General features: G+C 28.7%; 1 protein-coding gene across 1 annotated transcript; it reads left to right on the plus strand.

The window, feature by feature from the left end:
• The first annotated feature begins 9,865 nt into the window (after nucleotides 1-9,865).
• LOC11422992 (protein NRT1/ PTR FAMILY 7.3) lies at nucleotides 9,866-13,593 on the plus strand. Its single transcript, XM_003621188.4, has 5 exons — nucleotides 9,866-10,018; nucleotides 10,351-10,468; nucleotides 10,588-10,805; nucleotides 11,459-12,015; nucleotides 12,445-13,593. The coding sequence occupies exons 2-5, from the start codon at nucleotides 10,357-10,359 to the stop codon at nucleotides 13,325-13,327; spliced, it is 1,770 nt and encodes a 589-aa protein (XP_003621236.2). The 5' UTR covers nucleotides 9,866-10,018; nucleotides 10,351-10,356; the 3' UTR covers nucleotides 13,328-13,593.
• Nucleotides 13,594-17,089: the final 3,496 nt, after the last annotated feature.

Here is a 17,089-nt window from a genome sequence, read left to right on the forward strand (position 1 = left end):
TTCCCAACCCTAGTGGTAACGTAATATTTGACGGTAATAGGTAACAAAATAGTTTAGATGAATGTCATGATTGTCATATAATATTTCATAATATTAAGAAGCATAGATGTTGGTATTGTACCATAACATAATTTTCGATGACATCGTCCTTGATACCGTAATGTAACATTATAGGTTAATTACAGGGACGGAGCTAGGTACTAATGAAAAGGGGCAGCCGCCACCCATGAACCCCGATAGGACTCATGTGCATATTAACCGTTCGCCACCCATGCTTTCATATCCACTTGGTTCACTTATACTAAATTTTATTTTTTTAATTAAAGGTCCGCTCATGTTCTCTTTTTTCTTACCATCCACTCATATTTTTTTTTATAATAATTAATAAATATAGCATATTGAATTGATCAGTCTATTAAGTTTTATTCCTATTTTCAAGTGGAAGCCAACAACGTTTGGGAAATTAGGGGTGATAGAGATACCCTAAATCATACATTCAAGAACAATTATATTCTAAAGTTCCAATTTCTAAAAATTTCAAGTACCGCAACACCTCAAGATTTAGTAGTATATATTTGTTATTGTTTATCTTGCAAACAAAGTAGGAGCAAAGAAACAAAATAGGAGGAAACTGTTATAGGATGGACTCCGTTTAGTGAAAACAAAGTAGCAACGATGAGTTGAAAATAGGAGCAACGATTATAGGATGAAGCAGTTAGCGTCCGGGTTAACTTTAATAAATAAGAGATAAGAGATCTCTCCGTTTGAAAATAAGATTTTGATTAAATTAACTAAATTCAATAGGTTTAATTAAACAGGGGTAATACAGTAAAAACAAGCATAGAATTTAGGTTAAAATTAAGGCAACAGTTAACGTCCGGGTTAACTTTAATAAATAAGAGATATGAGATCTCTCCGTTTGAAAATAAGATTTTGATTAAATTAACTAAATTAAATAGGTTTAATAAAACATGGGTAATACAGTAAAAGTAAGCATAGAATTTAGGTTAAAATTAGGGCATCAATTAACATCCAGGTAAACTTTAATAAATAAGAAATAAGAGATAAGAGATCTCTCCGTTTAAAAATAAGATTTTGATTAAATTAATTAAATTAAATATGTTTAATTAAACAGAGGTAATACGGTAAAAGTAAGATTATGGCAACAGTTAGCGTCCGGGTTAACTTTAATAAATAAGAGATATCTCCGTTTGAAAATAAGATTTTGATTAAATTAATTAAATTAACTAAATTCAATAGGTTTAATTAAACAGAGGTAATACAGTAAAAGTAAGCATAAAATTTAGGTTAAAATTAGGGCAATAGTTAACGTCCGGGTTAACTTTAATAAATAAGAGATAAGAGATCTCTCCGTTTGAAAATAAGATTTTGATTAAATTAATTAAATTAAATATGTTTAATTAAACAGAGGTAATACAGTAAAAGTAAGATTATGGCAACAGTTAGCGTCCGGGTTAACTTTAATAAATAAGAGATAAGAGATATCTCCGTTTGAAAATAAGATTTTGATTAAATTAATTAAATTAACTAAATTCAATAGGTTTAATTAAACAGGGGTAATACAGTAAAAGTAAGCATAAAATTTAGGTTAAAATTAGGGCAACAGTTAACGTCCGGGTTAACTTTAATAAGTAAGAGATATTAAAATCGAGTTAAAATGATAAAACACAACATATTTTCAACAATGTTTCCGACAATGCTTTAAATTTCATCCAACATTACAATTTTATTTTCACTAAACAACATAGACCAAATTAAAATATGGATAAAAAGTAATCTTATTATGTAAGAAATGTAAAAGACTAAGATTTTATCATTCTCTAAAAGTTCAATTAGCACGTAAATATATTTTTTAAAAAGAAACTTAACAAGAGAAAAAAATATGTCATTTTATAAAAGTATTCATTGAGTTTCTATGAGTATTGGTCTAGATGACATAGATTTAATTAGGATTTTTCTTGTGTTGTGGTTTGGTTTGGTTCGATTCGTAATAAAACCACAAACCGAACTAAACAATGCGATCGAGGAAAAAAGTGATTAGAATACATAGGAACCAAATGCGCTTTTTTGAGGTTTCGATTTAGATTGGTTCTATTTACGATTTTCGTATTGGATTGATTCAGTTTTAAACATCTTTACTTTAAATTTTAAAATTTAATAAAAAAGTAATTTTTGTTGTTGCACTTTAAGTAAAGACTTTAGAGACCATGTCCACACAGTTGCGTGTAATATTTTGATCTTTATATACATAGATATATAAGATGTATAACACAATAGATATTTTGTCAAAAAACACAATAGATATAAAATACAAATAACTTTTATCATCTAATTTATTGTTTAAGTCTACCCGTGCTAATCCATAGTGCAATTAAATTTTTCCTAGTCAAATATCCGCAATATGATAAGCTGAACACAGTATATCAACTTCTGCTTATTCATTTCATGTGCACAATTCACATTAATCTTCACTTCTTATGCTTATGGATATGCCTCTTTTGATAAGCAAGTGCACATTTTTTATTTTTACAGAATAAGCAAGTGACACATTGATGAATATGACGCAAAGCTAAAAAATATTTATGTGAGAACACTTGCCTAATAACTTTAGACCTAGCGAAGAACAGTTAGCACATCCCACCGCCTAGTTTGGATGCAAAAAGGAAAGAAAATAAAAAGAAAGATTGTTTAAAGAATGAAAGTGAGTGGAAAGAGTAGAAAGTAAAATGATTTTTTGGTTGTTTGGTATGAGTGATAGTGAAAAGAAAGTGTAAGGAAAGAAAGATGAGACTGTTTGTAAAAAGACAAAAATAGCCAAAAAAACATTATAATAAAAGTGGGACCAAAATGATGGAGTTAGAAATAAAAAATAAGGGTGTTTATGTCTTTTCATTGTAAAACACCCTTTCATCCCACTTTCTTCACAAAATGGAGGGGATTGTTTTTGCACGTGGGGCCCACCAAAAAGTAACTTTCTTTTGCCTCTGACATATTAATCCAAACAATGGAAAGAAGCAATATCAGCCATCTTTCCATCCTCATACAATCTTTTCTTAGGCTTTGTTTGAAAGAGAAAAGAAAGTAGTAGAAAAGATAGTAAGAGGAAATATTGTTGAAGGAATGAAAGTGAGTGGAAAGTTAGATGATTTTTTGGTTGTTTGGTATGAGTGAAAGTGACTAGATTATGTGAGAAAAGAAAGATGTATATTTAGTAAAAGACATAACTATCCTTTTATATGTGTATATTTGTAGAATAAATCTTAATTTGATTATTATTTTATTTTTGTCATTAATTAATTTTTATTAAAAGTTGCCAATGCATTAGTAATATATATAAAAAAAAATGTTTATGAAAGAATAGTAAAAAAAAAGCAAAAAACAAATAACGATTTAACCTAAAAGCCCAGATTAAAAATAAAAATGATATGTAAATGTTAATGTGCAAAACAAAGGGTAGATACGCCATTTCTGGGCATTGAAACTTTTCACCATGCTTTCTTCGCACTACTGGATGGAAAAGTTTCAACCCATGGGCCCCATATAAAGTGAAAATTTCTTTCCTCTCTGATAGTGAACCAAACCATGGAAGATACGGATTACGGAAAACATTCCATTATATTTCTATTTGTCCTCCCTCAATCTTTAGAACCAAACAGCCCCTTAATGTTTCTTTGATACCAAACAGCCCCTAAGATTCCCTGTCTCATTAAAGTCAATGCTGAAAATTTTGACTAATCTTTTGAATAAAACAACCGAAACTGAAAACAGAAAAAATATTATAAATAAAATGACCATAAATTTATTTTTTTGACAGATGACGTTAACATAAAGTTATCTTTTTAAAGGATGATAAGATAAATTATATATAAAAGGAAAATCAAGTTGACAAAATTAGTAAAGATAGCCCAATATTTAGTTAGCTCCTATTTGTTTATGGGAAACTGGTTAAGAAGGAAAATATAGTAGTTTTTGCATCAAAAATTGTGTAATTAATTTTTCAAAAGTCAAAAAAGTGTCTTTTTTAATTTAATTTTTCCTCTTTTAGATACCGTAACCAGTGCTCCAGGGGCACCGGTTAACAGAACCCTTTGTTTATAGATGTAGCACCATGTATTTACGATTATTGATATCTAATGATTTTTATTTTTTTTTGAGAAAAGTATATAATATCTAATGAAATGTTATAAGCATATTTTTCTATAAAAATAAAAATAAAAAATAGAAACAAGGTGACAAATTGAACATTGAACCCTAACTGTTACAACTTTTCTCCTTTTTTATCTACCAAAGAGGGAGGATTTAGAGACAATTTTGACTCGAAATCACTCCTTTAGATTGTTTTTCCGAACGTCCACCATAAACCACCACCATGAGAGATAATATTTGTTTAATGTTGGATGTTAAATGAATATAGTCATTAAACAAGTGTCCATGTATCACCATCAAAAAATAAAAGTGTGACTAAAACAACCTGGTCCCCACAAATGTTTCATCTTCTTACCGATGTGAAGAAAAATGGACATGGATTGTCTGCTGTAAAAACAGCACGATGTTCAGATTACATGTTAACAAAACCAACAATAAACAATCTCAGCCATTGGTTCTAGATCAGAAAGCTATTATAAGTAACAGCGTGACACAGTTACAGCGTCTAATCCATTTCCAAAAAAAAGATAGTATTCTACTTAAGGAATGACAATTAGACCCAATTTCAGTGGGCACCCGCCATATACCCACAATGATGAATAAATACCCACATTGTTGCTAAGAGTTTGTGTAATTATTCTCAAATTTAAATTAGTGTGAGTGCTAGTACGGACAATCTAGTGCCCAACCGACCCCCTGCCCGCACATTATATTGAATATAACTATACTTTATATAGTATTGAAATTATTTAATCCTAAACCCTTGATATTAATTCTAATATATATGCAATTGTATTTTATACTTTAGATACTTTTTATTTGGCTAGATACTATGATGTGTAACATTTTATAAGTTGATTACATACCGTCTTGTATTTTTCCTACTTTCCGGAATGAAATAATATGAGTTTGTTTCTGTAAAAAAAATTGATTTAAAAGATTTTAGATCATATTTTAATTACATTGTGATGTTATTTATTGTCTTTTTGTTGTTAAAGTGTGAATAATGGATGCAACTACAAGAACTTAGCAACTTAAGGGTTACGATGGAGGACCCCAAACTTATTGCCCACAAGGATACATTCTCGGGTATAACATTTTTTATAAACGGAGGTATGGAGATGGACACTATAGTACGCTGCCTAAGGGATACATGTTGCCATCTCTTCTACTTTTTTTGTTTTCCTTTTATGGCCTTGCATTTGTAATAATGTTGAGAGTAATAACCCTGAAAACTAATTAATAATTAAATTAATGATCTTAAATATTTAAGAAAATTTATTGTACTATTAAAAAATAAAATGTACATTCTAATGAATTAATTTATTGAGGTTCTATAAAAATTAAGTTAAAAATAATTTATACTTTCTTCTTATATTTTTCTTTAAGATCAATTAACATATTAAATCTACTAACCTGTTTGTTTGGATTGATGTTGCGGTGTTAGCTTTAGATCTTGGAGTGTGATTCTCTCAAAATTTCGTGTTCCATTTTCCCGATGTCAATTTCGGTAAGATAGTTTGACTTCAGCAATAAAAAATAAATCTTCTTTATTTCCTACTTCTTTCTCTTTTCTTAATTAATTAAATAATTTTCATCTCTTTTTCTATTCTCAATTTCTTTCCATAACTGATCACACCACCCTATTTTTTTTCACAAAAATGTTTACGTAAATTGAGCCTCGGAAACTCACAAGAGTATTGACAAACCTCAAGACTTAAACAACACTTAAAAAGTTACAACGTACTTATAGATAACCTATAATAGAAGTTTCCACATTGATGACCGAAGTTAAACTCGCACCTTTACGAGATAAAAGACCAACCTGACAACCTAATTAAGCTTCACTGGCCTATTCACAACACCTTAAGTGAACTTAACACATCTTATTACTTTTTGACAATATGGACATTTTCTTGAGTACTTTCTTTGTCTATGAACCACATACATCATTAAATGAATGAATCTAAAAAATCAATTTTGTTTATATTAAAAAACGGAGGAAGTACCACATAACAACTTTAGGAAATATTTTATCAACAAAGATTAACATAGGAGATAAAGCCTACACTAGTAAGATTTACAATACAAGTTGAATTTTGTTCCAACAAAAAATATACAAGTCGATGGCATACAGATGGCGACAACCATAAGAGGCAATCTCTATGAGAGCAAATTGATGTTTGACACAATTAAATATTTAAGTGATGATAAGCAACATCGTAATCAAAAGCAACAAGTATCATCATAATAAACATTGCAAAATTCCAAAAAATCTAAACTATTGCCTAACTTTAGGCAACATAGGACTGCGATAATTAGATTTTTAATTAACTATTCATTTGATTTTTTTCATTAACTAGTAAAAGACACATGCAAAACTTTCGCACGGGTCACGTAACATTACGATAATTATATGAAAAATAATTAAATTGTTTAACACTGTAGAATGTTCGTAGACATTAAATGAAAATTATGAGTGTTAATGTAATTTTATTTTTTAGGGAAGATGAGTGTTAATGTAATGTTTTTATTAAATATTTTTCACATATACAAAAATTTGTTGAAGAGTTGAGTCACATCAGTTATGGATTTTATTTGTTTATATATGCGAAAACAACATTTTATGTAGATATATGAGAAAGTTGATGTGATAAAGTTTTGAAAAGTCATGACTATTTTCAAAATCAAAATTAATGTAGTGCTTCTATTGAATAACTCTTTATTTTATACGCAAAAGACTGTTCAATGTTTGCACTGGACCTGTTGTAAATTTTATGTACTTTTATTTGCATAAACAATTTTTTAAGTACATATATGAGAAAGTCGATATGATAACATTTTGAAAACTTATGACTATTTTCAAAATATCAACATTAATGTAGTGTGTCTATTAAATAAATTTATATTTTATATTTAAAACACCATTAAATATTTAAACCGCACTCGTTAATGATTTATATAAAAAACAAATAAATTAAAATTTTCAAAATAACAATTTTCAAAAACACCATTATATTAGTAGATCACAATTGAAAAAGACTGATTTGTCCGCTTTTCTTTCGTGTTTAATTGTATATAAAAAGATATCAATTTAATATTAATTATGATCAAATAATATTTTGCTCAAAAAAAATATGATCAAATAATTTTCATAAATAAAAAAAAAATAAACTGTTTTCTTTTTTTATGCGTACTCTAAACTTGTTGCCTCATTATTTTAAAAATATCCATCATTCTAAAATTGGCACATCAATTAAATCTTTCTTTTTAAAAAACCAATCATTTAAACCTTTCTTTTACAAACTGTTTTATTTTTTGATGCGTACTATAAACGTGTTAACTCATAATTCAAATTGGTACACGAGTATAATACATGTAAGGTTTAAGGTTCGAACTTCAGATGCCATAAAAAAAAATTGATACATGAGCATAAACAAGTATGAAATTCAGTATAAGGGAAAATTTCAGAAATTTTAAAAATTGAGGGATGTTTTAGAAATTTTACAAAAGGAAGATCAAAATGCTAAATTTGCAAAACCATATGAGCTAAGAACACATTAAATGAAATATCTAAAATTTAGAGTTGTTAATGCTGTCAATGAGTAATGCAAGATGTTACCATCATTCGTCCACATCCAAAAATATGATTTAATTTAATTTTGTATTGTAATTTCTTTTTTGCTAGTTGGTTAACTCAGTTTTTAATTTATATACACACAGTAAATTAAACAAGCATATCATACTATTAGAAAGTACTCGAGAATAATTAGCATGAGTCTCTTCTAATTTAATCAAAATCTTGAGTTGGAATCCAGTTTTGAACATGCAACAACGTTTAAATTCTTAAAGAGAGTTCATAACCTATTTGATTTCCACAAGGTTCGAAAGATTATTCTTCACAAGTTATGCACGGAGGATATCCGTTTTAAAAAAATATAAATATTATTAGAAAGTTGATCTTGATCCCTTTAAATACTTGAAGCCGTCCTGCTTGAAAGTTGTGAAAAGGAAATTTAGTATAAATAAATGCAAAATGATAATTGATAAGTAGGATATGATATCAGCTTGTGCTTATTCGTTTCTATGTAGTTGGTGCAAGTTGTACCTACTCGTGAAACCTTTTTTATGATAAGCATGCAAGTGACTACAAAGCAATAATTTAAAGGTCTTCTTGACGATTGCTCTTGGAGCACTCTTTAAGGATTTTAAAAGAAAAAATTATTTTATTAAAAAATCAAATATTTTGATTTCCGATGCATTGATTACACATATTTTCATAATAAATTTTAAAGGTCTTAAACTAGTGTCTCGAAGGTACGGGTTAACATTTCCCATAATTTAATATCAAACATAAGCCAATTATTTAGGAGTGTGTTTTAATTTTCAGTTTTCATGAAAAAAAAAATTAAAGGTCATGTTAACTTGTATCCTAAGGGCACGTGTTAAGGAATAAAAAAAAAATTTTATTGGATTTCTCGATATTTTAATTTTTAAGAAGTCAAATACACGACTCTTGATAAGTATATTTATATAATAAGTTTCTTAACATACGACCTTGAGGATACAAGTTAGTATTTGCCAAAACTTAGGCACATAATCTACCAAACAATTTTGAAATTGTGGTTTTAATATTCAGGATGACTCTGACTTCATTCTCCCATGTACGAGACCTTAATGTCAGACGTATAATTCTCATACAAATGAAAAGAAAAGACAGACATGAAGACAAAATAAAGTCATAAATACCAACTTGAAATTCACAATAATGGTTTCTTTTTAATTTGATGAAAGTGTTTGTCGAATGAGTGGTGATATTTAAACAACTATTTGAGACAACTTTAATGATAATTTTTTTTTTTTTCTTTTTATCGGTCAAATACAATAGAAAAAAAAAAAAGAACAGAGATAATAAAAACATAAAAAGAATAGAAAGAAAATTGTCAAAAAATTATCATAAAATAATTGTACAAATATAATTTATTTTCACGAATATATATGACTCCCAACAATGATCAAAGCATGGACTCTTACCATTTTTAATAAAGTAGTAAATTTTATAATAATAAAAAATGAAAGAGATGTAATATTGTACTCTTGATTCTTCTTAATTTTTTTTCTTCAAAATATATAAATGTTAGTAGATAGTTGTTAGGTTAACATTTATTTATTCTCGTTCATGCTCGAACTCAAGATCTCAAACTCTTTATCTATTAGTTCAAATTATTACTTTAGCAACCCAACTCAATTGTTAGTTTAACAAGTGCTTTTGGAACCCTTTGCACAGGGCACTTTTATTGAAGTCCACATAAGATTTTTTTTTTTAATTGTATATTTAACATGTTAGAAACTTTAAAAATAAACCTTTTCTACATGAGATTTATAAATAATTTTCTCTTTTAAATCATTGACAAATGTCCTAACGATACTTGTTAGCATAATTCATAAGTTAATATGAATAATCAATGTAGTTATCTCCGACAGCTAGCAAAATTGGAGTACACCTATAACATGATATGCTATCGAGTGATGATGATTGTGATTTGTGATGGGCTATAATGTATCCAATTGTATCACGTTTCTTCTCATTTTTCTTCCCCAGCTGTTTTACCCTAAACTTTTCCTTTGAAATTTTATAAAGGTCACATTCTACGTGTTATTTATTATTAATTAAAAAAACGTGCAGTGAATCTCCTCCTAATGTACTTCTATATATACTTGTTCATTCTTTCAAAAATATATACTTGTTCATCCAACTTAAACTCTTCTCCCATATTCTTGCAATCTCATTTATTACTTGAAAGGTGACATTGTTTTTTTTAGGAGGATCACATTGTATTTTGTTGAGAAGGTTAGTTCTCTCATTTTAATTTCACTTGTTTCTTGATTATCTTAATTAATTTTTGGGTTCTTGCTAACACACATTTTAGCATTTTCCTTAATTTCTCTATTTCTAATTTAATGTATTCATTTATGATTCTGAAACTTTTTTTTCCCATAAACAAATAATATTATTATGACATCCAAATATGAGACAAGGGATCAATATATGAATATGTAACTTCAAACCGATAGGTACACGAGACTTGAAAAAACTGGTCTAAAAGTACCATTTTATATGACAAATATTAATATTAAAAAAAATTGTTTTGAGAAATTAATATTTATGAATAAAGATTTCAGCACAAAATGGTGAACAAGGAGCTGGAGGTTTGCACATTGGATGGATCTATTGATAGCCACGGTCATCCTGCTGTTCGAGAGAGAACTGGAACTTGGTTTGCAGGGATTTTGATTTTAGGTAACTTAATTCATCATCACTTAAAGAAATTATATTTTAACATACAAAGGGAAATATCTGCGAATACAAATTTTATAAAAGTATATATTAATTAATGTTGAATTTTGGCATTATATTAGTGAACCAAGGGTTGGCAACTCTAGCATTTTTTGGTGTGGGAGTGAATTTGGTACTATTTTTAACAAGAGTTATGGGTCAAGACAATGCTGATGCTGCAAACAATGTGAGCAAGTGGACAGGGACAGTTTACATCTTTTCTCTTCTTGGAGCTTTCCTCAGTGACTCTTACTGGGGAAGATACATCACTTGTGCCATTTTCCAAGTCATCTTTGTTGTTGTAAGTATAATACTTTATTTCAAAGGGTTAAATAAATATATTTTAATAATTTATTTTAAAGGGTTAAATATATTTTTAATCCTTTTAAATATACAAACTTTTATTTTTAGTCTCTTTAAAAATTTCTATTCATTTTTTTTTTTATCTCTCTAACATTTATGTTTTTAATTTTAGTTTCATCTTTTCAACAAAAGTTTAGGTTTCATATTTTGAACAACTTTTTTTAATGACATAACCGATAAGACCCTAAAATATCATTACCTTTTTTTTTGTTGAAAGAAGACCATAAAATATCATTAGTCTAACAATTCCACTATTTAATCTTTATTAATTTATCAATAACTTTAAATTAAAGATTGAATTATTAAACTAATGATATTTTATGGTTTTATCAATATAAATCATTAAAAAAAGTCGTTTGTGACATGAACTATGAACTTTTGTAAAGAAAAAAAATAAGGACTAAAACTGAAAACAAAAATTTAAAGGGAACAAAAATAAAATTAAAAATTTTAAAGGGACTATAACTAAAATTTAGTATATTTAGAAAAATCATAAACATAGTTAACCCTATTTTAAAAAAAAGTTATTCAATTCTACAAAATATTGAGATAAACATATATTATGAGAATTAATAAATTTCTATATGACAGGGTTTGGTGGCATTATCATTGACATCTTACATCTTCCTATTGAAACCTAATGGTTGTGGGTCTAAAGAATTACCTTGTGGAACACATTCATCATATGAAACTACTTTATTCTATGTATCCATTTATCTAGTAGCCTTAGGAAATGGAGGATATCAACCTACCATTGCTACATTTGGTGCTGATCAATTTGATGAAAGTGATCCTAGTGAACAACACTCAAAAATAGCATTTTTTAGCTATTTTTATTTGGCTTTGAACATTGGATCACTCTTCTCAAACACCATATTGGACTATTTTGAAGATGATGGACTTTGGACTTTGGGATTTTGTGTCTCAGCTGGTTCTGCTGCCCTAGCATTGGTTTTGTTTCTTTGTGGCACATCAAAATATAGATACTTTAAACCTGTTGGAAACCCTCTTCCTAGGTTTTGTCAAGTTTTTGTTGCAGCAATAAGAAAATGGAAGGTCCAAATGTTCGACGGTGAAGATAAACTTCATGAGGTTGAAGATTGTTTATCCAATGGAGGGAGAAAAATGTACCACACACAAGGCTTTAGGTAAGCATTTTAGTTATGGATTTAACTTGTGAGTGAAGTTACAGTTACGTGGAAAACCTTTATATTGAAGTAAAATACAAACAAATATGGTTGATGCGGCTACAATTGCATTTGTGATGTGATTGCAAAGACATCTAAAATCGTTATTGTATGTTTGTGAACTCGATTTAAAACTATATATGATTTTAATTCGTATATGTAACACAATGATATGAATTTTCTTATATGATGCTGAAAATGAAAAATCTTGAACATAGAACAATATATCATATATATGTATATATAGTCAAGATCATAGGTTGTATAATTGTTATATGATTGCTTAAAATAATCACATGACTTTATATTTTAGTCTTGATTATTATGTTTTGTATAGGTTCAATTTTGATGATGAATTGTCACTAATGGAATTTAACCTAATTTTGCTAGGTTTTTAGATAAAGCAGCATTTATTACACCAAAAGATTTGAAGCAAATGGAAGAAAATAAATGCAGTCCATGGTTTCTATCAACTGTGACACAAGTAGAAGAAGTGAAATGCATATTAAGATTACTCCCAATTTGGTTATGCACTATATTATTCTCTGTTGTCTTCAGTCAAATGGCATCACTCTTTGTGGAACAAGGTGCTGCAATGGAGACTAAAATTTCCACTTTTCACATCCCTCCTGCAAGTATGTCAAGCTTTGACATTCTCAGTGTAGTTTCCTTCATCTTCATCTATCGGAGAATTCTCGACCCTCTTGTTGCTAGATTTACAAAGAAATCCAAAGGTATCACCGAGCTTCAAAGGATGGGAATAGGTCTAGTATTAGCAATCATAGCAATGGTTTCAGCAGGATTAGTAGAGATTTTCCGGCTAAAGTATGCGATAAAAGAAGAAAAAAATTGTAGCCATTGCGAAGGGACGAGTTCATTATCGATATTTTGGCAAGTACCGCAATATGTACTAATAGGAGCATCAGAAGTTTTCATGTATGTTGGTCAATTGGAGTTTTTCAATTCACAGGCACCTGATGGATTGAAAAGCTTTGGAAGTGCACTTTGTATGACTTCAATATCATTAGGAAACTATGTTAGTAGCTTGCTTGTTGCAATTGTGATGAAGATATCTACTAGAAATGAAGGCATGCTTGGTTGGATTCCAGGGAACTTAAATATGGGACATTTGGATAGGTTTTACTTCCTCTTAGCAGCACTCACTGCAGCTGACCTTCTAGTGTATATTGCAATGGCTAGGTGGTATAAATATGTTAAATTTCATGGAAACAATATTGAACAAGGTAACAATATTGAGGAAAATGTTGTGTAAAACCCCTTGGGGTGTATACATCATGAGAGGGTAAAGAGATAAGAGAGATATGTGATATGTGTGATTGATAAATTTGTGATGTGATTGAAAGAGAGTTAGAAAAAAAATAAGGTGTTGAATGAGTGTAGAAAGTGTACACGTTAATTGTTGTAAGAACAATGTCTAATATTATACCTAAGTCTTATCGATCTTCCAATTGTATTATTTACTATGATACTAGAGAAATTCATTTCTCAGTGGAGTAAAGATATTATAGATTGTATATGTTGGTGGTTTTTATCTATAATTATATTATATTAGAAAAATATATATTTGATTTTCTTAGCATATTTGGATCTCATTTACATCAACTTTTTAAATTAATTAACATTCTATGAGGGAGGTGTGGTTGATTGTTCCTTTTGCTTACTTCGCAAGTTAAAATAATTTCTCAAAAAATTACGGGTGGAATATCGCAATAGGTTGTTCGTAATATTTCACTTTGGTAGGACCGGTCCAACAAATTAAGAGGTCTAAAGCAAAAAATTTATTGTGGCTTTTAAAAATATTTTCTTTAACAAAATATTTATATAAATTCAATTTTGCTGAGAACAAAATTTGAATTCATGATCAAGAGCAATTGAAACATTTTTGATAATCAATTAAGTTATGCAAATACCTATGATTTATCTATCATATAATATACTTATAACAAAATTAATTTTTTAGAGACCTTTCTTTTCACCCAAAATTTTAAAGCCTAAAACTCTTGATTGGTTTGCTTAACTCTTAGACCGACCCTGCACTTTTGGTGTAAAGAGTTTGAATACCCATCTTACTCCATTAAAAATAAAATTGCTTATAGACACAAAGCTACAAAGGTAGTTCTTGCCTGTAAAGACATCTTTCATATGAAAAAATAAAAATAAAAATCTGGTATGGCTATGGTCATGCTATGTCATATGGGGGAATTTTCCCCCAAGGGTAAGTTTCAGCACAAAAGATCACTTACAATCTTTGTGTTTGAAGGTTAATTAGCTGCAGTCTTTTTGTTGGTTGAAATCGAGATACGTTACTTTTAAATTTGCTTATTATTTATGGCGGTTTAACCTCATTCCTTATTTATCTATTGTAAATTAGAATTTTTCCTCTTATGTTGTTTTCGACTTGAATTTGATGTAACTGTTATTGTTATAAGCTCTTTTGGGTACATCTTATGATGGAAGAACTTATTTGGTTGGGTTTATTATATTTTATTTTAGTCTCTTAAAAAAAAATATAATACTATTAAAAAATAAAATGTACATTCTAATAAATTGGGGTCCTAAAGAAATAAGTTAATTTTGACGGTGATATGTAAATCTAAGTGTATTCTTGTATTCTTAAAAATAATTTATTCTTTCTTTTTCTATTATTCTCTAACATCAATTAGTATATTAAATCTACTAACTTATTTGAGTTCACCTCGTGGTGCTGGTTTACAACTTCGGAGTGTGTTTCTCTCAAGATTTTTTGTTTGATTCTCCCTTATGTCAATTTTGACGGGTTAGTTTATCTTTATCAACAAAAAATATACTATCTACTATGTTTCTTACTTCTTTCTCTTATCTTAATCAATTTCATCTCTTTTTCACTTCTCAATTTCTTTCTATAACCAATCACACTATCTTGTTTTCTCGCACAAAAAAGTCTATGTGAATTAGGTCTTGGAAGTTTACCGGAACCATGAGAAAAACCTCAATATTTAAACAACACTTACAGAATTACAAAGTACTTATAGATAATCTATAAAATAAGTTATCAGAATGACAACATAAGTTAAACTCACACCCTTACGAGATAAAGACCAACCTTACCAACTAACCAACCTTCATTGATCTAATAACACCACCTTGAGTGAACTTAACACATCTTATTCTTGTTTGACATAATGGTCATTTTCTTAAGCAAAGCATAACAACGTTAGGAAATATCTTTTCAAGAGAAAAACAACATTAGGAAATCCAGCCATAATCAAATGGTGACAACCATAAGAGGCAATCTTTATGACAGCAAATTGATGTTTGACACTATCAAATATTTAAGTGATGATAATCAACATCGTAGTCAAAACAACAAGTATCTTCATATATAAACGGTGCGCAATGCCGAGAAAACTAAACTAAAGCTTTTCTATATATATATCAATTTTATATCAATTATTAAATATTGTTAGTAAATAAGATTAAAATATGCTCTGAACGTAACTCAGTTGGTAGAGATATTAGATGTTGTATATAGGGATCGGGGTTCAAACTCCGAACACTTCACCTCTCCACAATTAAATTATGTGAGCTCTAGTCATCAGACTATTTGAACAAACAAAATAAAAAATAAAAATAAAGTCTTTGTATAATGTTCTCTGTATTGTTTCTAGTGTAGCAGGGCAGTTCTTATAATGAGCAAATGGTCTTGTCTAAAAAAAATTATCATCAAATGCATTATTTTCTCTTAAAAAGAAATTTGGATTTTTCTAATGTGTGGAATGTTGCACAAAGGTACAAACTATATTTTACCAATTAGTTCTCATTTACCACCGTTATTAAAACTAATTTCTCTTTTTTTTTTCTTCCCATAAATAAAGACTATAATTTCTTATTCCCCAATGATTTTTTTTTAAAAGATATGGACATTAAAATAATAAAATTTAATGGTACTTCATCCTATTTTAATTTCTTGTTTTTAGGGGACTTCATCCTATCATTTGTTCGCTCATTATTGAAATTGCTACATGAGCAAAAACAAGAATGAAATTCAATGAGAGAAAAATCGAAGTTTAAAATTCAGGGTTGTTTTAGAAATTTTAGAAAAGGAATACTAAAAATCCTAAATTTCCAAGAAGATAGGGGCCAAGAACGCATTAAATTAAAATTAAAATATTTAAAATTTAGAAGCTGTTAATGCTGTCAATGAGTAATGCAAGATGTTACTATCATTCGTCCACATCCAAAAATATGATTTAATTTATATTGTAATTTCTTTTTTGCTAGTTGGTTAACTCAGTTTTTTAATTTATATACACATCATAAATTAAACAAGCATCTCATATTATTATAAAGTACTTAAAAGTGCTTTGATCATATGACAAGAGTCTCTTCTATCTTAACCAATGTTTTGATTTTGAATTCAGCTTTTAAGCATGCAGCTGCGTACTCTTATGAAGAGTTGCCATTCATTTGAGTTCTACTAGATTTAATGGATTAGTCTCTACAAATTATGCGCGGAGGATAGTCTTTTAAAAAAATATATTAGAAAGTTGATCTTGATCAATACTTGAAGTCGTCCTGCTTGAAAGTTCTGAAAATGAAATTTTGAATAAATAAACGCAAAATGATAAGTAGGATATGATATCAGCTTGTGCTTATTCGTTTCTATGTAGTTGGTGCAAGTTGTATCTACTCAAGAAACCTTTTTTTATGATAAGCAATCAAGTGCCCAACAAAACAATAATTAGCACCTTGTCAAAGAAACAAATAAGCTGTAATAAGCCAATTATTTAAGAGCATGCTTTAATTTTCAGTTTTCATGCATAAAATAATGCCAATTTGGGCACATAATCTACCAAACAATTTTGAAATTTTGGTTTTAATATTCAGGATGACACTGACTTCATTCTCCCATGTACGAGACCTTAATGTCAGACGTATAATTCTCATAAAAAAATGAAAAGATAAGACACAGTTTAAGACAAAAATAAAGTCATACATACAAATTGTTCAGCTCCCAACAATGATCAAAACATGG

Source organism: Medicago truncatula, chromosome 7 (assembly GCF_003473485.1).
Source record: "Medicago truncatula cultivar Jemalong A17 chromosome 7, MtrunA17r5.0-ANR, whole genome shotgun sequence".
Classification (NCBI taxonomy): Eukaryota; Viridiplantae; Streptophyta; class Magnoliopsida; order Fabales; family Fabaceae; genus Medicago; species Medicago truncatula.